At 45.0% G+C, this 23457-nt stretch overlaps 2 protein-coding genes across 2 annotated transcripts in view; one reads left to right on the top strand and one right to left on the bottom strand.

The window, feature by feature from the left end:
- The first annotated feature begins 3438 nt into the window (after positions 1-3438).
- Positions 3439-7685, top strand: neu4 (sialidase 4). Its single transcript, XM_060834334.1, has 2 exons — positions 3439-3815; positions 6525-7685. Exons 1-2 carry the CDS (start codon positions 3615-3617, stop codon positions 7647-7649), a joined length of 1326 nt encoding a protein of 441 aa, XP_060690317.1. The 5' UTR covers positions 3439-3614; the 3' UTR covers positions 7650-7685.
- Positions 7686-14467: 6782 nt separating this feature from the next.
- Positions 14468-23457, bottom strand: part of stk25b (serine/threonine kinase 25b) — a 95842-nt gene continuing 86852 nt past the window's right edge. The window contains exons 9-11 of the mRNA XM_060834976.1: positions 21980-22051; positions 19479-19615; positions 14468-17556 (exon numbers count right to left, since the gene is read on the bottom strand). Coding sequence (XP_060690959.1) covers positions 17517-17556; positions 19479-19615; positions 21980-22051 — 249 coding nt within the window. The 3' untranslated portion in view covers positions 14468-17516. The remainder of the gene's footprint in view (positions 17557-19478; positions 19616-21979; positions 22052-23457) is intronic.

Raw genomic sequence — 23457 nt, 5'->3', positions numbered from 1 at the left:
TGCGTTCACTTGCCAGTTGCCACGTAGTTATCTGATGCTGCTCTTGTATGAAGCTGGGGTGATATGCATAGAATTGGCAGGCCCAACAACCCTTACCATTTAAGCAAACCCCTTTCCCACCTTTTACTAGCCCAGTGTACTCAGATATAACCCAGTGGAGCACCACAGAAGTTACTGGAATGACCTTTATTTAGGGCTACTCCATTGAGTTGCCTTGGCTTTCAGCTTTGGAATTGCATTATTAAACTTCTTTGAGGCAACCAAGGCAGGTACCCCCTCGCTCTCACAGACCTCCCTCCCCCACCCCCTCGCTCACATAGACCTCTCTCCCCCAACCCCTCACAGACCACCCTCCCCACCCCCTCGCTCACACAGACCTCCCTCCCCACCCCCTCACAGACCTCCCCCCCACCCCCTCGCTCTCACAGACCTCCCTCCCCAACCCATCACAGACCTCCCTCCCCACCCCCTCACAGACCTCCCTCCCCCACCCCCTCGCTCACACAGACCTCCCTCCCCCACCCCCTCGCTCTCACAGACCTCCTGATGAAGGGCCTGTGCCCGAAACGTTGAATTTCCTGTTCCTTGGATGCTGTCTGACCTGCTGCGCTTTAACCAGCAACACATTTTCAGCTCTCACAGACCTCCCTCTACCACCCCCTCACAGGTACCTCCCTCTACCACCCCCTCACAGACCTCCCTCCCCCACCCCTCACGGATCTTCCTCCTCCCCCCCTCCCCTTGCTCTCACAGACCTCCCTCACTCTATCCCATACAGCCCTTCACTCTCACAACTCTCCAAGCTCCTCAGGGACAGGAAGTTGATTGGCCATTCGGACCCAAATCTCAGACCCACAACATTGCGAGGTAACAGCTGTTCATTTGCCTTTGAGGTGAAGCCTGTGGGGCTCTCACTGGGCCCAGTAACTGATAAGGAGAGCACGGTGCACACTGCCATCAGTTGTTCACAGTTAACCTTCCCAATGGCTCTGCAGTGGGCCTGATTGACAAATGCAATGGGTTTCACATCAGCTTTAGGCCACAGCTGTGGTTCGGTCTGAACTGATATGGGCAACACCCTCGCGACCCTGTCTGATTCGTTTCCAGGTGCCTCTACTTCAGCAAGCAACAGAGAAAGTCAGAAAACGTTGGAAATAATTTGCAGGTTTGGCAACGTCTGTAAAGAGGGCGATGGAGTTATTGATTGGGGTGGGGCGTGATCAGAGTCAAGTGACAGGTCCTCTTCAATGAAAAATGTTCATGAACCAACTCTGTTTTTATTAAAACAAAGCAGCTGGGGGGGAGGAGCAGGGTGGGGTTGGAGTGGGGGGGGGGGGGGGGGGGTGTGGGAGGGAGTGGGATCGTGCCCTGGTGTTGATGGATGAGCAATCCACAACCTTAGCAACATTCAGTGGACACAGGTTTGAATCCCACTGCGGCAATCAGTGAAATCTGAATTCAACACAACTAAAAAGGAATCTCACAGCAACCATCGCCGTAATAAACCCCATCTGGTTCAGTAATGCTCTTTCAGGAAGGAAATCTACCACTCTTACTTCATCTGGCAGTGAACTGCTTTCCAAAATACCCCAGTAAGCCACCCACATTCAAAGGCAAATAGGAATGGGCCACAAAATGCTGGCCTGTCCCTGTGATGCCCACATCCCAGGCTAAATATCTGAGCAACGCGTGAAACTGAGGTTGGCTTAAATTCATTTCACGACGAAGATTTTGTAGTGTATTTAGTTTCCTAGAACAATATGTTGTAGATCCAACCAATGATCAGGCTATTTTGGATCGGGTAATATGTAACAAGGCACATTTAATAAATGTTTTCAGAGTTAAACATCCCCCAGGAAGCAGTGACCATAACATGATAGAATTTAACAATTCAATTTGAGAGAGGGAGACTTGGGTTGGAACTAACTGTACTAAGTTTAAAATAAAGGTAATTACAAAAAAAAATGAGGGTGGGGTTTGCTGGGATGGGATTGGAAAGGGGTTCAGTAAATGCAAATCTGAAAATGCAAATTCACCCCATAGACTTAAATGTGTGTGTGTGTGTGTGTGTCTGTGTGTGTGAGGGAGAGAGGGAGAGGGAAAGTGTGTGACATACACATTTGCAGATACATTCTATTTTGTTCAAAAGGCACACAATCTGTAGGCAGTCAGTCAATGTGACATTTTATAAATTCCTACTTTGGAAATAAAACCAGTCTGACTCCAGGCTGGGACACAGGCAGACTCTAACCTCACACACTTAATGCATCGTCTGAGCTGAGATGTCCGTTTTTTTATATATTGATAAAATCTTATGTCAGGACTGTGACTGGGATTTACATACTAATCAATCAAAACCTGTATACCTCCTAAGTGGTGAAAGACTTAACAGCTATCTTGGTTTATGGCACTAGTTGTATGGCAGTTTGATCTTTAACTATCTTTTGCTACCTGCGAAGGAGGAGCAGTGCTCTGAAAGCTTGTAATTTTAAATAAACCTGTCAGACCATAAACTGGTGTTGTGATTTTTAATTCTACCCAATGTGAACAGTGTCTCCCCATTTACTATGTGGAGACTTCTCATGACTTGAAACACATCTGTAAAATCCCCTTCCAGCTTACCCTTCTCCAATGGGAAAGTTGCATGTTTTCCAAACGATCTGTGTAACTGGACCACTCTAATCTAGACTCTGGTTTCCAGCATCTGCAGTCCTGTTTTTACATTTCTGGAGCTCCTCTACCTGACAATCAAGGGAATAATGAGGAGTGAGGGGTAAATGGGAATCATATCTCCAGCGTGTGCTATCATGTGATCTCTTCTGCTTTGATATCTGCTATTGACATATTTAAGTAGTAGCCTTTACTCTACAAGATGGGCCTCTGGTAGGGAGGAAGGGAATGGATTCTAGTGAGGAGTGAGAATTAAATCGGCCTTGGTTGGGTAGTGAGGGCAATTAGGGCTCTGGTAGGTGGTGGAGGTAATTGGAGAGCTGGGGAGGGGTAATTTGGGCTCTGAAAGGTAGTGGGGTAATTGTAGGTCTGGTGAGGGGTAATTGGGCTCTGGGTGGGTACTGGGGTAATTGTGGGTCTGGTGAAAGGGAGCATTTGTTCTGGCTCCCTCTCCCTGTGTCCTTATATGAACCTTTTCTGAGCGGGGACTCCGCAGTCTGGGAGCCGGCGCTAGCTGAATGAACAGTCCTTGTTGCTCGGTGGGTGGGGGGAGGATGCTATGTAAACCAGAGGGCGGGCAGAGCGGTTTCCCAAGTTCCACCTTCGGATTGATGAGCCTGCCGCTGTGAACAAGGAACTAGGCAGAGCCGTGGAGGGGGTGGTGGTGAGTGGAAGGGCAGACCACGGGAATGATTTGTGTTCTTAATGAGGGAGAGTGTGCAGCTCCCTCAGTCTGGTTGTTGTTGTTGTTAACAATGTTGTCCTGATTCTATAACAGCCTGGAAATCACTGACTCAGTGAAACCTTCAGCCAGAAAGTGCTGGAATACAGCAGCTTGACACAGAGAAGCAGAGAGACAGCGTTTATCACTGATAGAAAATTTCACAAGACACTGTTCATTACCCTCTCTCTCCCTCCCTCCAGCTCGGGGTTGCCTCGTTGAGATGACTTCTCGCTATCTTCCTGCTAAAACGGTATTATTTGAACAGGGAAGGTTTGGCCTGACCTACCGAATTCCTGCTCTGTGTTACCTGGCCCAGTCTGCGACCATTCTGGCCTTCGCTGAAGAGAGACTGAGCCCAGCTGATGCTGATGCTACTGTCCTGGTGTTCCGCAGGGGAGCAGTGTACAAGAGCCATGTCCAGGTGAGTGTCAACCTGAGCTCAAGGGGAGAAAAGTTGCATTGACTTCTGAAGTGTCCAATTTCAAGTACTCTGGGATGCCCTGCTGGATTTTTGTTTCCTATTTTCACTCTTCCCCCTCCAAAATAACAAAATACTGTGTGTGGGTGTACCTGAACAAAGTCTCCTGGTCTTCCTACAAACCAAAGAGAGAGAGAGAGAGTATCCACCAGATTCCCTCTGAACTGGGGTGTTGGGGGAGGTGTGAGGGGATGGTTACCTGCTCTGTACCCATTGAGAGTGACTGGTCTATCTACCCCCACAGTCTGCCCTACACCCACAATCTGTCCACACTCCACCCTTACAGCATTGTGCCCTTCACCCCTCTTCCCCCATCCCCACCTCCAATCGCACTGTCTGCCCAAACTCAGTCTGCCCTGCCCCCCCACCCCCTACAGTCTGCCCTGCTCCCAGTCTGCCCCACTCCCACAGTTTCTCATCCCCACACCCAGTCTGTCCACACCCCACCCCTACAGCAAAGCCCCCCACACCCACAGTCTGTCCACACCCCATCCCTACAGCATAGCCCCTACCCCACCCCTATGCCCACCATCTTTCTCTTTACACCCTTCTCTTCTTCCCTCACCCCCCCCCCCCCCCCCCCACATGCATGTCTGCTGATAAGATTTAACATTGGGGGATGCTGGTTCCACCTCTAACAAGTTTCCTGTGTGTTACTGTTGCCTAATTATATTGTCTAATACTGTAAATGTGGTGAATTTCTGAGAATACAGCTCTAATTTGTGCAATGCCACCTTGTAGTGTAAGTCTTGGAGTCTGGATATTGTTCTGGTAAGCTTTCACTCTCTCTTTCCAAGGTCAGTATATCCCTTGTGGCTGGCATGGTGGCTCAGTGGTTAGCACTGATACCTCAGTGGCAGGGACCCAGGTTTAATTCCACCTTGGTTAAGTGGCTGTATGAAGTTTGCATGTTCTCCCTGTGTGGGTTTCCTCCAGGTGCTCTGGTATCCTCCCACAGTCTAAAGAATTGACAATGCTAAATTGCCTTGTGTTCAGGGGTGTTTAGGTTAGTCATGGGGGTTACAGGGATAGAATAGGGGGATGGGTCTGGGTGGGGTGATCTTGTTGGGTGAATGGTCTGTTTCCACACTCTTGGGATTCTGTCCTTCTGTCTGGAGTGGTGCCTGAACTAGTCTCAATACTTGAGTTATGACATCGGGGTTCTGTATCACTCCTGCTACCTGCTATGGACAGTCAGGTTAATGCTGTACTTGTCTTTCTGAATTTTCAATGCCAGTGTATTAATCTACATAAATGGACCTTAAATCGCTTTAAACCTACATTGTTCACATGGTGCAGAATTGAGGTGTGGTCTTTGCCTTGGCCCATATCAGCTAGTGCTGGTAATCCAAACTAGGACAGGGCTTATACAATTAATGGGAAGTGGGTTGTGTTCCAGAGCAGGGTGACCGGTTCAGATACATAGTTGTTCGAAGTTTGTCACATGTAAATAGTTAAGGCATTTAGCACACTTACCTTTCAGCTCAGTGAGCAAACTTAAAACCTGAACCTCAACTTGAGCTACAAATCCCCTCCAAAATCGCCAACATTTGCCTCTATTGCTCACTCCTTTTGAGTATAGGAGTCAGGATGTTGTGTTGAGGTTGCAGATGATGTCAGTGAGGCCCCATCTGGGAGTACTATGTCCAGTTCTGAACTCTCTTTTATAGGAAGGATGCCATTAAACTAGAGATGGTTTAGAAAAGATTGATGAGAATGTGGTCAGGAATGGAGGTTTGAGTTATAAAAATATACTGGAAAGGCTGGGAATTTTTTTCACTGGCATGTAGGAAGTTGAAGGGTGACCTTTATAAAATCATGAGGGGTACAGAGGAGATGAATGATGAGGGTCTTTTCCCTCTAGGATAGGGGAGTTCAAAACAAGGGGGCATATTTTTTAAGAAAGATTTGAAAAGGACTGAGGGATGAGGTTTTCACCAACAAGGGGCGGCATGGTGGCACAGTGGTTAGCACTGCTGCCTCACAGCGCCAGGGACCTGGGTTCAATTCCCACCTCAGGCGACTGACTGTGTGGAGTTTGCACGTTCTCCCCGTGTCTGCGTGGGTTTCCTCCGGGTGCTCCGGTTTCCTCCCACAGTCCAAAAGATGTGCGGGTCAGGTGAATTGGCCATGCTAAATTGCCCGTAGTGTTAGGTAAGGGGTATATGTAGGGGTATGGGTGGGTTGCGCTTCGGCGGGTCGGTGTGGACTTGTTGGGCCGAAGGGCCTGTTTCCACACTGTAAGTAATCTAAAAAAAGTCTACACTTCCCTTTTGAAGAGTAACCCACCCAGACCCATTCCCCTACCCTATTAGTCTACATTTACCCCTGGTTAATGCACCTAACCTACAGATCCCTGAACATTATGGGTAATTTAGCATGACCAATTTACCTAACCTGCACCCCTTTGGATTGTGGGAGAAAACCAGAGCATTGGGAGGAATCCCACGCAGACACGGGGAGAATGTTTTAAAACAAACACAACACAGACAATCGCCCGAGGCTGGAATCAAACCGGGTCCCTGGTGTTGAGGTAGCAGTGCTAACTATTTTATTTTAATATGGACAGTGATCCGACTGTGTGCATCCGGCTCGATCCTACCTCTCCTCCTTTTTATTTATCTTTTTATTAAAAAAGTTTTTCTTTTGCAGTGGGGGGACATGGAAGTTCTGCACTCTGCCTACCTCAAGAATCACCGCTCGATGAACCCGTGCCCCGTTTATGACAATTCCACCAACACCCTCTTCCTCTTCTTCATTGCAGTCCTGGGACGCACCACTGAATCCTATCAACTTATCACAGGCGACAATGTGACTCGCCTCTGCTGTGTCTGCAGCACTGACCACGGCCAGAGCTGGAGTGCCATCACTGACCTGACTGAGTGCACCATTGGCTGTGCTATTGAAGAGTGGGCCACCTTTGCCCTGGGCCCAGGCCATGGCATCCAGCTTCCATCTGGGAGACTTGTTGTCCCAGCCTACGCCTATCACATTGACTCAAAAGAATGCTTTGGAAAAATCTGCAGGACCAGCCCACATTCCTTCATGTTCTACAGCGATGACCATGGCACGGTCTGGAGATCTGGGGACTTCATAGACAACCTGGAGACTGTGGAGTGCCAGGTGGTGTCAGTGGATGAGGAGGATGGCCACGGTGTTGTGTACTGCAATGCCAGGACACAGCTGAACTTCCGGGCTCAGGCGCTCAGTACCAATGGTGGTGCTGCCTTTCAGGATGGGCATCTCATCCCAAAGCTGGTGGAACCACCCAGGGGATGCCACGGGAGCATCATTGGTTTCCCAGCTCCCATAGGGAAGAGGTATGAAGAGCTTCTGGCCTTCAGTGCCTTTGACTCTGACAACCAGCAGCAAACCCAACTCCAGCACAAAGGCTTGAAGCTCAACTTGCGGTCTCCAACCTGGGTCCTCTACGCTCACCCAACCAGCCCAACCAGCCGGCGGCACCTGGGAGTTTACCTTAGTACCTTTCCACGAGACCCTTGCAGTTGGACGGAGCCCTGGGTTATTCATGAAGGGCCCAGTGCTTATTCAGACCTGGCATTCTTAGAGATGGCTGCTTCCAAGGGCCCTGAGGCTCACCTCCCAGCAGTGGCATTCGCCTGTCTTTATGAATGTGGATCCAGTTCACCTTATGAGAAAATAGCGTTTAGTGTCTTTACAATGCGTGAGCTGCTCCATAATATTCCACATCCACCTACCCAGTCTCAGGTGGAGCTGAGCACCAGGCCTACCTCTGCCTGTTGCCCCATCACATGAGTTGGGGTACAACTTGTGCAAACAGATGATGATTTAGCTACAGTTATCAACATTAGTTAGTTCAAGCAAATCGGAAGGAATGATTTTAATTGCTTGAAGCAAAATAAATTGACTTTATAGCAAACCTGAAGGCTTTTGTTTCTTGTCTAAAAGTTGTGGTCTGATTGGATTGCGTTTGGTTCCGGAGTTAGACCAGTGTTCAAATTAATGTGAACCCTGTCTACCTCTGAAATGTTTCAAAGTTGGCTTTATAATTGAGCAAAGCTTTGCTCCTGTACTTTTTTATATAATGCAGCTTCATTAGATTCTATGACAAATGGTAAATTTTGGGGCCAAAGACTGATAAATCTCCTGGGTGCATTCTAAGATATTAGAAGTAGCTACAGAGATAGTGAATGCATTGTTATTGGTTTTCCAGGAGTCCTTGGCTTCTGGATAAGTTCCAGGGGATTGGAAAAACCACCATTGTATTACTTATCTGTTTTTGCCCCCTTGCTTTTTTAAATATGTAGGCCAGTTAGTTTAACATATGAAACTTGAGAAAATGTTAGAAACGATTGCAAAGGATGTAACAACAGAGCATTCTGAGATGTATCTGACCAAGTATGTGAAGGGGAAATCGTGCCTTGCAGATTTCATTACAATTATTTTGATGTAATGAACAGGATAGGTGGAAGTGGATGTAATGTATTTGGATATATGTACAGTGTAATGGGGATCAACACTGGGGACAGTTATTCATAATGTTAATGAGTTGGACGTGAATGTACTGTTACCAAGTTTACAGATGACAAGGTGGGAAAGCAAGTGGTGAGGATGGTGCGAAGTCTGCAGAGGAATAAAGACGGGTTAATCGAGAGGGCAAAAACTTGGCAAGTGGAGAAAATGAGGATATGCACTTTGACAGGAAGAAGAGCTGAATGTTATTTAAATGGAGAAGGATGGCAAAGCTACAGCATGGATCTTGGAATCCTCATACATGAATAACAAAAAATGTTCAGCAGGTAATAGAGAAGACAAATGGAATGTTGACATTTATTTCAGAGTGGAGTATTTTTTTTAAAAATAGCAAGATGTTTTGCTAAAACTATACAAGGCACTGGTCAGACCACACTAAGAATAATGTTAACAGTTTTGGTCTCCCTTCCTTTCTAAGATTTCTTTTTTAAAATTTAGATCACTTCGTGTGGAAACAGGCCCTTTGGCCCAACAAGTCCACACTGACCCTCCGAAGTGCAACCCACCCAGACCCATTCCCCTACATTTACCCATTCACCTAACACTAGGGCAATTTAGCATGGCCAATTCACTAACCTTGCACACTTTTGGACTGTGGGAGGAAACCGGAGCAAACCCACGCAGACACAGGGAGAATGTACAAACTCCACAGTCTGTCCTCGGAGATGGGAATTGAACCTAGGTCTCTCGCACTGAGGCAGCGGTGCTAACCACTGCTGCCCACTCCACTGGCATTGGAGGCAGGCCAGAGAAGGTTCACTAGATTGATGCCAGGTATGGAGGAGCTGCCTACCCAGGAGAAGTTGAGTAGATTGGGTTTATATTCATCAGTTTGAGAAATGATAGGTTACTTGAAACATACAAGAATCTTATGAACTTGACAGGGTAGATGAGAGGAGCTGTGTTCTTTTGTTGGAGAGTCTAGGGCCAGAGGGTGTAATCGTAGGATAACAGGTTGCACATTTTAGAACCCATCAGGTGTAATTTCTTCTTTGACTACTGAATCTGTGCAGTTCTTTATGATGGAAGGAGGCTGATCATTAGGTATAACCAAGGTGAAGAAAGATGAATTTTCACTCAGTAAGGGACCTAATGCTTTTAAGAAAAAGGCAGGAAGTGTAGTCGATGATTATCAGATCAGCTACAATCATTATGGTGGAGTAGACTCAATAGTCTATTTCTGCTCTTGCATCTTTCATGGTCATTATCTTTTATCAATCAGTGAGGTGTAAGGAGCTGACGGATGTTGTTCCTCCTCAACTCTGAGGGCGATCTCCTCATTCTTACAGTGAGATATCACATGAGCACAGTGATAATGGTTTTGCACCAGTAAACTAGAAGCTTGAATTAATGCTCTAGAGACAGAAGTTGACATCCCAGCACAGCAGTCAGTAGGAGTTTAAACTCCATCAATTAAATCTGGAATAAATGTAAGTCAAATCTGATAATCAAAACTCAGAAAATCCCATCTATCCTATGTCTTGGTGCTGGAGAAGGAGAATACTCCCAGCTCATATGATCTATACCTACATTGGGGTTGACAATGCTAAAAGTCACAACACCAGGTTGTAGTCCAACAGGTTTATTTGGAAGCACTAGCTTTTGGTGCACTGCTCCTTGCTTGACAGCTACTGTCTGAAACTGCTCTGGTCTAGCCAGTTACACTGATCAATTGTAGATAATCAACACTTTACAGGCAATGGGGCATAGGTACACAGTGACTGAAGGGGGTGGCTCATTACCACCTTTTAAAGGACATTGCAGATGGGCAAAGCATACCAGTCTTACTAGCAATATGCACATTGAATGAATGCTTGATTGAAACAATATGTGACTGACTCCCTGGTAAACCAATGAAAGCTGAACAATAAAATAGTCCAATTATGTGTTGTCACCTGGAATATTGTCCCTTCAGAGTTTATGGTGCTCAATTACTTAAAAACTTGCTCTACAATGTGGGCATCACTGGCTTGTTCAACATTTATTGTCAATCTCTGAACTAGTGGGTGGCATGGTGGCACAGTGGTTAGCACCGCTGCCTCACAGCACTTGAGACCCGGGTTCAATTCCCAACTCAGGCGACACTGTGTGGAGTTTGCACGTTCTCCCCGTGTCTGCGTGGGTTTCCGCCGGGTGCTCCGGTTTCCTCCCACAATCCAAAGATGTGCGGGTCAGGTGAATTGGCCATGCTAAATTGCCCGTAGTGTTAGGTAAGGGGTAAATGTAGGGGTATGGGTGGGTTGCGCTTCGGCGGGTCAGTGTGGACTTGTTGGGCCGCAGGGCCTGTTTCCACACTGTAAGTAATCTAATCTAATTTACAAGTGAGGACGCTTAGAGGGCAATTAAGAGTTCTGCACCTGAGTACTAACTACAGTCGCCTCTGCCTCACTTGCCCAACATCCACTCGGAATGGAACTTCTGAGCCGTGTAATAACACTGGGAAGTTTTGGAGATGCTTGTGAAACTGTCAAATGAACAAATACCCATTCGAAAACCTCTTTAGCAATGAACTACAAAACATTTGTGGCGAAATTAACATCTTCCCTGTTTCCATCGGTCTATTAAATTGTATTCTGCTTTTCACATGTAATCCCTCCTGCTAAATCCCATCCCATTCTTATATCAACTTTGTATGCCATCCTCCTCTATGTTTTCATTCTCCCCATGCCTACTCAACCTTATCACTAATGTCCACTCCTCTTGCTTCCATTCAACCTACTCTCCAATTGCCCCAACAAAGGTAACTTTGTTGTTGGGCTCACCTCATTGTTGTCCTTTTCTTTTCATCACATCTTCCCAACTCTCCTCCACAAACCATGAGCACCTACCACCGTGCTGATCTGTTCCCATCCTCCATGCACCCCATGTGCTTGCTGTGTGGGTCCTGTGGGGAAAGCCCAGAACAAAGGAGCATCATGTTTTAAAGTTAAAAGTGCTGTCATGGGAGATGTTAAAAGCATTTCCTCACACGGAAATGTGGTACTCTTTCTTTGGTAACCCGGGACCAACTGAAATTTTGATAACCTTAGCCAACAAAAAGCTCAGTTGTTGGCTGAGAGTTAGAGAAGACTGTACATGGAATTAAATTGACTATGATTACATTCTGTGGTGGAAAAGCCATCTGCTGTTCCTTCATTCTTTCCAATGATAGATTTTTCTGGTATGTTCTGCCCTTGACCCACTGTAACAGCACCATCTAGCATCAGTACTTTGTACTGCAGGCACTGTTCTCCTTTGAAAGACATGACTAAATGTTTGTAAGCCAAAAACATAGGAAGTGGGATAAGAAATCTTAACTCTTTTCATAGCATTGTGTTAATTCAGTTGCAAAGTATACCCTGTGCATATGTTGTTCAAGGCAGAAGGCACAGAGCTGAAAATCTTAGAAGTAGCTCAAATTCTGTTCTATTGGATTTCAGTGGGCACATTGGCAGGTAAGGACAGGACCAACTCCTGCTGTATCCTAGCCACATTCACAAATCCTGCTACAAAACATGCATATTTAACTGATGAGGATATGTCAGTAAAATTCATATTATCTCACCAACCAGAACACTCCAAATGGCAACTTTAACTCCCTTCCTCTGAATGTACAAACGCGCACTTTCACAAACTTGAAGATATTCCATTGCCATCCGTACTTGAGCAGTATCGGCTAACTGCGTGACTGGATGGTGACAGAAGCACGGGTTAAAGCACAGTTTAGATTAAGGTCATTGTCTTAAAAGTCCCAACACGTTTTGTTCAACTTATTGGGAGCAATGGTCACTGTTGAACCACTGTCTGAATACAATCCTCCTTGCTAACCAAAATTTCTGACATACCAGAACCTGCTGGATAATGTGAATTTAACTGTGCAGATGCCCCCCAGCTCTGTCAACACACAGTCCATTATCATTTCAGTAACATCATATGTTTAAAATCACACAACACCAGGTTATAGTCCAACAGGTTGAATTGGAAGCACTAGCTTTCGGAGCGCCACTGCTTCATCAGGTGGACTCCACAACCACCTGATGAAGGAGCGTCGCTCCACAAGCTAGTGCTTCCAATTCAACCTGTTGGACTATAACCTGGTGTTGTGTGATTTTTAACTTTGTACACCCCAGTCCATCACCGGCACCTCCAAATCATCATATGTTTGTGGAACTTACTCAAAGGATAGAAACTTGAATTCAAAGATTGCCTAAAATACGGACAATTATATTCACAAAATGAATTAAAGAGTCTGCTAGGCTTCTTCTGTATAGATAGGGATTGGACACAGCTCTGAAAAGACAATAAATTGTGAAACATCTTGGAGTTCTGTTGATGAGGCTTAAAAGTAACAATGGCTGGGTGGCTTGGTGATCACGTGAAAGCGGAATTACAAATAAAAACATCCTGAAAGCTGCTCACATGAAGGGCTACCAAAAATGTTCTAATGTTTGGTGACCCATCAACCTGTTGTGTCGCCAGTCAAAAACACTGATAAATGTTGTTGCATGACAGAAGCTGGCCTAGGACAAGAAATACTTGGCAGTTCCTCTTAAGTCGAAAAGGATAGGCCAGTGCAGGTCAGTCTTGGATGCCGGGGGAAGCTGTCGCTGTCCCAGCACAAGGGAAGATTCTGACTTGGGCCAAAATTTGGAGCTCATTCATTTACCTGATTACAGTGCTTCAGTGCAGGGGCCCAACGGACTTTGACTGGAAAGACAGAAGTTTGTGGTTTCGGGTGAACTTGTCACCCCACCCAACCTTCACTTTTTTCTTCAGGCCTGTGGGTTTCCTCCGGGTGCTCCGGTTTCCTCCCACAGTCCAAAGATGTGTGGGTCAGGTGAATTGGCTATGCTAAATTGCCCGTAGTGTTAGGTAAGGGGTAAATGTAGGGGTATGGGTGGGTTACACTTCAGCGGATCGGTGTAGACTTGTTGGGCCAAAGGGCCTGTTTCCACACTGTAAGTAATCTAATCTAAAGTTTCATTCTGAGGACTGATTACAAGTGACCTTTCAACTCTTTTGATATAATTTTCTACCAGTCCGTTAGAACTCCTCTTTCCACATGTATCTGTTCTGCTTGAGGAATGGGTGATTGTTGCGTTTTAAATTTCTGGTGTGGAACGTAAATGTGCACCTTTTGACTTAAACCTCCATGAACATATATCATGTACTCGCTCTTTAAAGTCACAAAACCCCAGAGGTTAAATTGTTCCTCTTAAAAACATCTTGTGCTCACCTGAAAGGGAGAGATTACCTTGTTTCCATGAGGCATGAACGGGTCGGATTGAAGGGTCCGTTTCCATGCTGTACATCTCTATGACTCTATGAGTGTGACTGGTTGCATCGGACTGTGCAGTCAGACACCAATAACTCATTCTGTCCTTGCCAGCTTAGCCAACACCAGTGGAAAGTTTGAAAGATCATTAATAAATTTCATCCTCCCCCTCTTCTTTCGAAGTGCCAGGATGAGTAATCCATCCTCAAACTTAATACTCTACTTTCTACAATGACATATGTTCTCTTTGCAGCCTCCTTCCGTTAATTCTACCATTTCTTGTATTCTTTTTGCCATCACTCCCATTCTTTCAAACTCTCACCTGACGTACCTAGTAAAACCCCTACTGTCTTTCACCCACGTACATCCAAGGAATGCCGAGTTACAGTAGGCAATTAGTTCAGCCAGTTGTCACCAGATTTGGCTGGACTATATTAAGTGCTGTTGGGTCCTGCTGTCGAAATACAAACAGAGTCCTCTGCTATTTCTTGTCTTTATAATTTAACAAAGCACAGGTATCGCTGGTTGGGCCAGCATTTGCTGCCCAACCCTAATTGCCCTTGAGAAGGTGGAGGTCAGCTGGCTTGATTCGCTGCTGCAGTGCACAGGCCTTTGGCACACCCCACAGTGTCACAGTTCAGCAGATTAGCACAATAGCTTGGTGAGCGCTCCAGGAATTCTTTGGCCATTATTCCTCATCAGTAAAAATAAATTGAAGCATCAGTCAACTGTAGAAATCCAAGCCCAGTTTTCTTTCTCAATCATGCATGGTAGAAATGAGATGCACCTTAAAGTTGCTGCTGTGAATCAGACAAGACTGCACGAGTTCCATTCTTATATTTTATTCGTCCATTACACTGTATATAAAATGCGATCCGCAGCTCCAAGAGCACGGATACCCTCCTTCACCATAAATAACTACAACCAAACCTAAACTGGACTTTAAAATAGGTAATAAATGGGTTGCAAGGACCAGGTGTGCACTTGTACACTGTTAATACACGCAGTATACAAACACTGGACATACAGGAACACAAATCCCCAGTTTCACTGACATGGCTATGAAGTTTAAAAACTAGAGTCCTTTATGTTCACTTCTTCATCCATTCAAATGGCAGGTCCAATTTGGGACACAGCGAGAGAGCACGGTGTATCAAATCCTCAATGGCTTGTGTTTTTCTCTCATTGAGGTGCAGGTACCTGGAATTTAGAACTGCAGACTGTAGGGTGTCCGACCCAGAGATGGAGAAGCTCATGATGAAAGGAGAAGCCAAGGAATGTTGGCTTCACTTGTTGAATCACTTTTTGTGTGTTCAGTAGCAAACCAAATTCTACAACATATCTGGATGCAATTCCCCAGAGCCCTCGCTGTAGATGGAGGTAAAACCCAGAGAAACGTGGCTAACAGCCCTTCACATCATTTCATAGGGATATACTTAAATCATAGTGGGAGTTCCCTTGGGAATGCTATCCCTGAATGTTTTGACGCTGGTCAGTTCTTTGTCTGGATGTACCTTTACAAACATATGCACACTTTTTCCCTTTACATTATAGGAATGGTATCTCAGTTATTCTTAATACTAACTCTGCCCATTCCTGGATAATACTGTTCAAAGTCTTTTCTCCCTAAAATTGTTATCAGTATAAGGGTTGTTGAGGTCCTGCACTTAATCCCCCTACAAGCCCTCAAATAAAACCTGCAACTCTCACTTGTTCCACTTGGCCCTTTTACTGTCTCCTCCTAGATGCTACATCACGGCATTTCTGTTAGGCTTTCATTGTACTAGCATAACAATTGGCTGTCCATATTTCATGGTGGTATCATCGGTCGTTTTGTTTCTCTTCCCAACGTAAGGTGTAAAAGCAAAGCCATCTGGTGTAACTGGCCTTGCCGTTAAAGGCCATACAGAGAATCCATTCAGAGTTAATACTGATCCCAAGTTATACAACAGAATCCAAACTGAATGGTTTCCTACTTTGCACAATAAAACATCTGTGTACTTTCTGAAAAAGAAAACACACAAATCAAGATGGAATACAGGAAATTATGGTAACTACTGTCAGCTACATGAAGTGAGGTAAAGAAACGTCCCTTTAGATTAGATGGATAAAAATGTTCATTTCATCATACTCTGCTAATGTTGTCCCTGTTTATTCAGTAGGAAAGTCCATGTCGATGCCATTAAAGACATTGGCCAACAGTGGTTCAGTTGAAAGACTGAAGACAGTTCCCAATGTCTCCTGGAACATGGAGATCCATTGGCGACAGCAACTCACTTGCTGTAAAGTGAATTAAAACAACATTTCTTCAACACGTTTGTGAATTCCTGTTCTCTGGAGTATTGATTGCATAAGTCGGAGAGGGTGGGGACGGTAAAACATATTCTGGGAATCTACCTCTTCGAGCTGCCCATAAACAGAGATGCACATTCTCTTCTAACTGTCTACTGGTCGCTCATTGCTACCGGCAACTGTTCAGCAATAAAGCACGCAGTGAAGTCAGGAAATGCGGCAGTTTCTGATTATACCAAGTGCTGGTTTCAGATATCCACTGTTAATTTTCTCCACAATCCAATCCAAGTTAGATTCTGGTCCATTGGCTTTGCTCGATTAACACTCCACGCCAGATCTCCCCTAGCAACTGAGATTCTGGGATGGAGGTATTACCTTGATCTTTTGCACCCAACAGGATGGAGGAAAACAAACAGAGCGCACCTTGGCATAATCACAGATGGAAGCGACTATGTTCCAGTGGACAGGAGTATGAACTACACCCTTTCAGGCAACACCGGCTTTTAGCATTGTGGAACTGGTCTTTAAAGAGACAAGATCGCTTCTGCAGGCCTCAGTAAATTGGGAGTGTTAAAAAAGATGGGGGGGCTCACATTTAATTGAAGGGGGCGGCAAAAGTGTTCATTCAGACTGAGGGATATTCAAGAGTAGAACTTTTGTCACTGATGGAGCTACATGCAAGTGTTTTTCTTTACTTAAAACCCTTTTTAATCCTTTCTGTATCAATGCAAATCCTCCCCTCCAGCCAGTCTGAGCTAATCTTTTTAAATGCTGACTTGAACCACCAACTGAAACTCAGTGCTGCTTAAGAGTCAGGCGAGCCTCTCTTCAGTGCAGGGCTCCATCTAGCGGAATGGTGCATGTATGAGAAACCTCTCCCGATGGATCCAGTGAGTGACCGAAAGAGACAGGTTCCTGAACCAAGAGGCAAGACACACTTTTACTGTTTCGCCAGACTGCCTTCACAGGGGATTGAGAGTGTAGCCTGACTGATCTTAAGTCTGAATAAGCTTCACCATCAACTCCACTTGCTACTTTCACCTAATCACTAGCAGCACAATGTAGCCACATCTTAAAATGAGTAGCTCAGGGAAGGTTATCCTGCGTTTAGGACCCTTTATCCTGAATGCGTATAATCCATGTACTTGCACCCTTATTACACGGTGTACTTATTTTTAAAATCGTTTAAAAAAAAAATGACCTCAGAATTCTGAAGCAAAACCTAGACAGGAAAGCAAAAGAGATACTGTCTCTTTTTCACATTGTACATTTCTACTAATACAGTTTGATATGCACCAATCAATTCACCTTCTCTGTATATAAAGAAAATGTAAAAATATTATAACTTCTAATTAAAACAAAAAAAGATATCAACCCCTCTTATTTGGTGCCACCCCTCATGGTGGCAGTGATTAAAAAGTAAAAGGTATTCAGTTCGGATCCAACAGTGTGATCGAGTCTCGTCGCCATGGCCATGAAGCACTGGCATCAGGAGCCACGGGCTTTCCTAACTGCAGCAGGAGGGGTGTTGTTGGGTGCTGGGTTCACAGGGCATTGGGAAGCCCCTGTAGGTGCCGAGATCTTCACCGAGCTGAGTTCTTGCTGGATCCACTGAGCGAATACCTGAGGAGGCGAGAACAAGTCAAAAGGAGAAGCTTCACCCACTCTACATGTTTGTCATCTGCCTGCGCAGCCTACAAACTGTATCCCACTCCACCCCCCCCCATCCTTCAAGCAGAGGGACTGACGCTTTCTCAGGACACACAGTTCAATTTCCCAGATGGTGCGGACAGGTTTTTCAACCACGTAAGAAACATTGCTGTTAATCCCAATCTTAAGTCCCATTTCTCTGAGCAGATAGCGTCAAGTTAGATTCAGTCCAAAGGATAGCTCTCCCAGTTTCAGTACAAGTTCCCAGGAGACAGTGAAGACGAACTTGCAGGGTCAACTGGACAAGGTGTGCCCTTGCTGTATCTGGTATGCAGGTCAGTATTGGCGGCTTAGTGGTCTAAGGCCATGTCAGAATGCAGTTATGAGTCAACCGCTGTGACTCTAGAGTCACATAAATGCCAGACAAGGCAAGAGCAGCAGATCTTTATTTTCCACCACACCCCCCCCAACTCCAATCAAAGATATGTAATTAATTAACTGGATTCAAATTATCCAGCTCCGTTGTGAGATTTGAATTCAGTGATTCTGCATCATGTTTTCACTGGAGTATGGGAAGCTGAGAGGCGACCTTATATAAAATCATGAGGAGTGTAAGTAAGGTGAACGGCAGGTGTCTTTTCCCTAGGGTGGGGAATTTCAAGGCTAAAGGGCACATTTTTAAGGTGAGAAGAGAAAGATTTAAAAAAGGCCTGAGAGGCAACCTTTTTTTAAACAGTGTGGTTCATGTGTGGAATGAACTTCCAGATAAAGTGACAGATGGGGGTATAGTTACAATATTTAAAAGATATTTGGATAAGTACATGAATAAGAAATGTTTGGAAGGATATGGGCCAAGCACAGGGAAGTGAGTCTAGTTTAGTTTGGGATTATGTTTGGCATGGACTGTTTGGACCGAAGGGTCTGTTTCCGTCTTGTATGACACTATTGCTTCTTTATCAGTAGCTGCAATTTCTCAGTCATGGTGCCTTTCTCCTTAATCCTTTTTCACAATGTTTGTAGTGATTGTATATTCTACTCAATAGTACAGTGTCCACTGCTGAACAAAGTGCTCCAAATACAGCCTGGCTAGGTTTCAATCCAAGTTTAATACAACTTGAGAATTCTGCACACTTGAAAATAAACCCTCTTGGGTTTGGTAACATTTTAATTGCTTTGCTAACCTACAAAGATATATTTGAACATTTGTTCACCAAGATCCCTTTGCTCTTATATTGCACTCAGTTTATTTTCTCAAGCATAGGGATGGGTCTGTTCATCTCACTGACATGCTTTACCTCATATTTATCTGGGTTTGCTTGGTTTTTATCTTCGGATCAGGTTGAATGGACCATTATGATCTTTCCTTGTTCTCATGTTCATAAAGTAGGTCAACTGAAGGGCGTTATTTAGGATTAATAATAGTTTGGTGAGCCAATAAACCCATTCATGCTGCCCTGTATAATCCCAATGCATTAAAATGGTACAAATTCTTAAAAGATTGAGAGCAGCACGGTGGCTCAGTGGGTAGCACTGCTGCCTCACAGCGCCAGGGACAAAGGTTCGACTCCAGCCTCAGGCGACTGTCTGTGTGGGTTTCCTCCAGGTGCTCAGATTTCCTTCCACATTCCAAAGAAGTACAGGTCAGGTGAATTAGCCATTCCAAATTGTCCATAGTGTTAGGTGCATCAGTCAGAGGGAAATGGGTCTGGGTGGGTTACTCTTCGGAGGGTTGGTGTGGACTGGTTGGGCCAAAGGGCCTGTTTCCACACTGTAGGGAATCTAAACTAAAAAATCTAATCTAAACATAAAATGTTTTGCCAGTACTCCACAAAAGTTAAATGCTCACTCCTTTCACCTCGTCAATGTATGTGTGAATATGACTTGCTTTCACTCACCTTCGTACCCGCTCCACCATGTGCGCTACCAGTTTGTCTGAAATGCCTGGGCAGGACTCCTCCGCCAGGTTAAAGGCATTCTCCAGCTCTTCAATGGCACCCAGATTCCCACCGCTGAGTTTGTGCTTCTCTTGTAGCTTCAGCAGAATAAAACAAAAACACCATTAAAATGGATCATTGAGCCATTGCCAGAAGTCAAAACAGCATGTAGTCAATAACTGAAATCCCTACGTTTAAGGCTGCTGAAGTCCACTCATAACAGCAGAAATTCAGCCATTCGGCCCATTGAGTCTGCACTGCCATTCAATCATGGCTGATAAGTTTCTCAGCCCCATTCTCCCCTTGACAACCTATCTCAGAACCTATCTATCTCAGTCTTAAATATACTCAATGACCTGGCCTCCAAAGCCTTCTGTAGCAGTGAATTCCACAGATTCACCATGCTCTGGCTGAAGTTTCTCCTTATCGCCATTCTATAAGGTCTTCCCTTTATTCTAAGGATATGCCCACGGTTCCTAGTCTCTCCTACCTATGGAAACATCTTCCCAACATCTACTTTGTCCAAGCCATTCAGTATTCTGTATGTTTCAATTAGAGCTCCCCTCAATCCTTCTAAACTCCGAGTATAGACCCTAAGTGCTCAAACATTCCTCAGATGTTAAGCTTTTCATTCCTGGGACCATTCTCATGAACCTCCTCTGAACACGCTCCAGGGCCAGTACATTCTTCCTGAGAGATGGGGCCCAAAACTGTGCACAATACTCTAAATGTGGCTGGTCTCAGAAGTACATCCCTGCTTTTATATTCAAGTCCTCTCAAAAGTAATGCCATCATTGCATTTGTCTTCCTACCTACTGACTCAACCTGCAAGTTTACCTGCACTTCAGATTTCTGAATTTTCTCCCTATTTAGAAAATAGCCCTTCCTAGCAAAGTGCATGACCTCACACTTTCCCATGTTGTACTCCATTTGTCAGTTCTTTGCCCACTCTCCTAACCTGTCCAAATCCTTCTGCAGCCTCCCCACCTCCTCAATACTACCTGTCTCTCTACCTATCTTTGCATCATCTGTAAACTTAACCAGAATGCCCTCAGTTCCATCATCTAAATCGTTAATGTATGAAGTGAAAAGTCATGGTCCCAACACTGAGCCTTGCAGAATACCACTTGTCACTAGCTCCCACACTGAGGAAAACCCTTTTATCCCCAATCTCTGCTTTCTGCCAGACATCCAAGCTTTTCTTTGCCAAGGATCAGAACCTTGGGCGGCACGGTGGCACAGTGATTAGCACTGCTGCCTCACAGCACCGGGTTCAATTCCCACCTCAGGCGATTGACTGTGTGGAGTTTGCACATTCTCCCCGTGTCTGCGTGGGTTTCCTCCGGGTGCTCCGGTTTCCTCCCACAGTCCAAAGATGTGCGGGTCAGGTGAACTGGCCATGCTAAATTGCCCGTAGTGTTAGGTAAGGGGCAAATGTAGGGGTATGGGTGGATTGCGCTTCGGCGGGTTGGTGTGGACTTGTTCAGCCGAAGGGCCTGTTTCCACACTAAGTAATCTAATTTGTAAGTAATCTAATCTAACCCATCAAATGGAGGATCAGGCTGAAGGATAAATCTCCTTGGTACAGTATGCTATGTTGTGCCAAACAGCCGCCTGGATGAGTTTAATTTGACAGTGATGTCAACGAGACCTAAGAAAACATCCAGAGGTGATTCTGGCAACTAAATGGAATTAGATGACGGATGAGAGGTAGTACATGTATTTTTCCTTTGACTTAAAAGCAGAAAAGGCTAGAAATACAGAAGAGGGTGACTACGTAGAAAAATCAGATTGGTGGTTGGATATGGTTTCTCTACAGCTATGCCTTCTCCACAAGAGCAGGGATCTGAGCTTCTTTCTGAAACCTTATTTCATGGTCAACCCCCATTTCCAAGGGTGATCGACAGAAGAGATCGATCCTCCTTACGCTGACTAATGACAGGAGTTAGCCTCCTGGTATCTGTGCATCAGTAGTTTCTACACAGAGTTTTTTTTGAACATACTGAAAACCCAGTAGAATGGGAGTGGTGTACTGGACTCTTCCTCTTTGCTAGCTGGTTATAAATCCAGGCCATTCTGATGTGACTGAGGGGAAGGAGCTGGTTGGAACAATGTTGAGGTATGTTTTAAGGTATGAATGCAGCCAGACTGTCAGGATGAAAGCATGTTCCTCCTCAGCACTTTGCCATCCAATCAGAACTCTCAAAGTGGATAAGCTACTTTTTGTTAAATATGTTCACCTTAGTGAGTTCTGTCAATGCCCACATGATATAAATATCGGAGCAGGGAACATGGGTGAGTTAGTGATGTTAACGAAGAGTAATGTCTGCTGATATTAATGAATGGGAGAAAGATTATTTGTGACTCATGTCTTCGAAGTCAGTTACTTTAAGTATCTCAGCTGATGTATATAAGCAGGCACACTCTCAAGCACATTCGGTCACTAACAGTGGTTGCATTACCTCTCTGAACATGGGGTTGACCAGGGTTGTCAAGCACTTTGATTTTGGCTGTCGCTTCATGGGCTCCAAGGGCTGCATTGAAACAAATTACAAAAACAAGTAATCAATCCAATAGACAATCTTTCTTAATATTACCCGGTCTATCCGTCGATATCCCACGGGTTAGTTTTCTCTTGCTTCTCCCTTCCTCAAATGCTTAATCATAGAATACTGAGTAATGACACTGGTTCTGAACCAGTGAAACTTGTTATCTTTCTTGGGGGTCCCCTGTTCATACAATCTACAGGCTTTTAAAACTCTACTTGAGCATCACTTAACCGTTAGTAAGTGCTCTCAGTAACCTTCCTCTCTACACTCCTGATCTTGGTAGTCACCCAAAATATCAAGAACAGTCTGTTAATTGTATGAAGTTTTCGCTACAGGCAATCACAGTTAGAAATTTGTTATTTGTTTTTAAAAATAATAATTCTTCACCTTCCTCCAATTCCTCAAAACACTGACTTCTTAATGTGGCTCCAAATTCTTGAACGTGTTGCTTCTCAAATCCATGCTGACCCTTTCTGAAACTCAAAGCTCAGGTCACACCACTCTGGTCTCCGCTTCTAGCATAGCACCTGAAACGGCCCGAGTCAAAGTCCCAAGTGACTTCTGTGTGAGCACGGTACATTCTCCCATCATCTCCTCCTCTCTGATCAACCACACCATTGTCATCCTTCAGTGTTTCTCTCCTGTTGTTGTCCAGCTCAGTAGGACAATCCACATGAGGTTCTACTCTTAACTAACCTCTTCCAGGAGTTCCCCCAAGTTCTATCTTCCCCTCTCTCATTGGCTTATGGTTTCTCAGATGCACCATCCAATGAAACATGGCTCACTTCCCAATGCACATTGGCAACAAAAAGCTCTATTACTCCATCACAACTCTTGACCTCTTGACTTTGCGTTACTGGATTCCTCAAGTATCCAGTCTTGACTGAGCTACAACTTCCACTAAAAATTATTGATAAGATGGAAGTCAACACATTCGGCTCCCAATGCAAACTCAATTCTCTGATCACTGGTTCCAATCCTTCCCCCTGGTCATTGCCTCAGTTTGAACAGGACTGTTTGCAACCACAACATTCCATTCAAATATGGCTCTAAATCCTCTTCATTACCAAGGCCAGCACTGATTGCCTCCATCCTTCCCTTAAAAGGCAAGTGAGCTTTAGCCTTGAGAGTTTTAATACTCTTCTTGCCTGGTCCATCCAAAATACTCTCAAAATGTTGGTACATGTAAACTTCTGCTGGAGTGCCAGTACCTTAACCTTCATCAAGTTCCACCCATATCTTCACTCAACTACACTGGCTCCTGGTCCTTCAATGCATCCAATTTAAAATTCACAATTCCCATGTTTAATTCCTTCATTGCCTTTCCCTTCCATATTCTACAGCCTTTCCCAGGTTTGCAGCATTCCCTCACCAAGTGAAAACTCTCCATT

Source organism: Hemiscyllium ocellatum, chromosome 13 (genome assembly GCF_020745735.1).
Source record: "Hemiscyllium ocellatum isolate sHemOce1 chromosome 13, sHemOce1.pat.X.cur, whole genome shotgun sequence".
NCBI classification, from domain to species: Eukaryota; Metazoa; Chordata; class Chondrichthyes; order Orectolobiformes; family Hemiscylliidae; genus Hemiscyllium; species Hemiscyllium ocellatum.
This window is presented reverse-complemented; position numbering and strand designations above follow the sequence as displayed.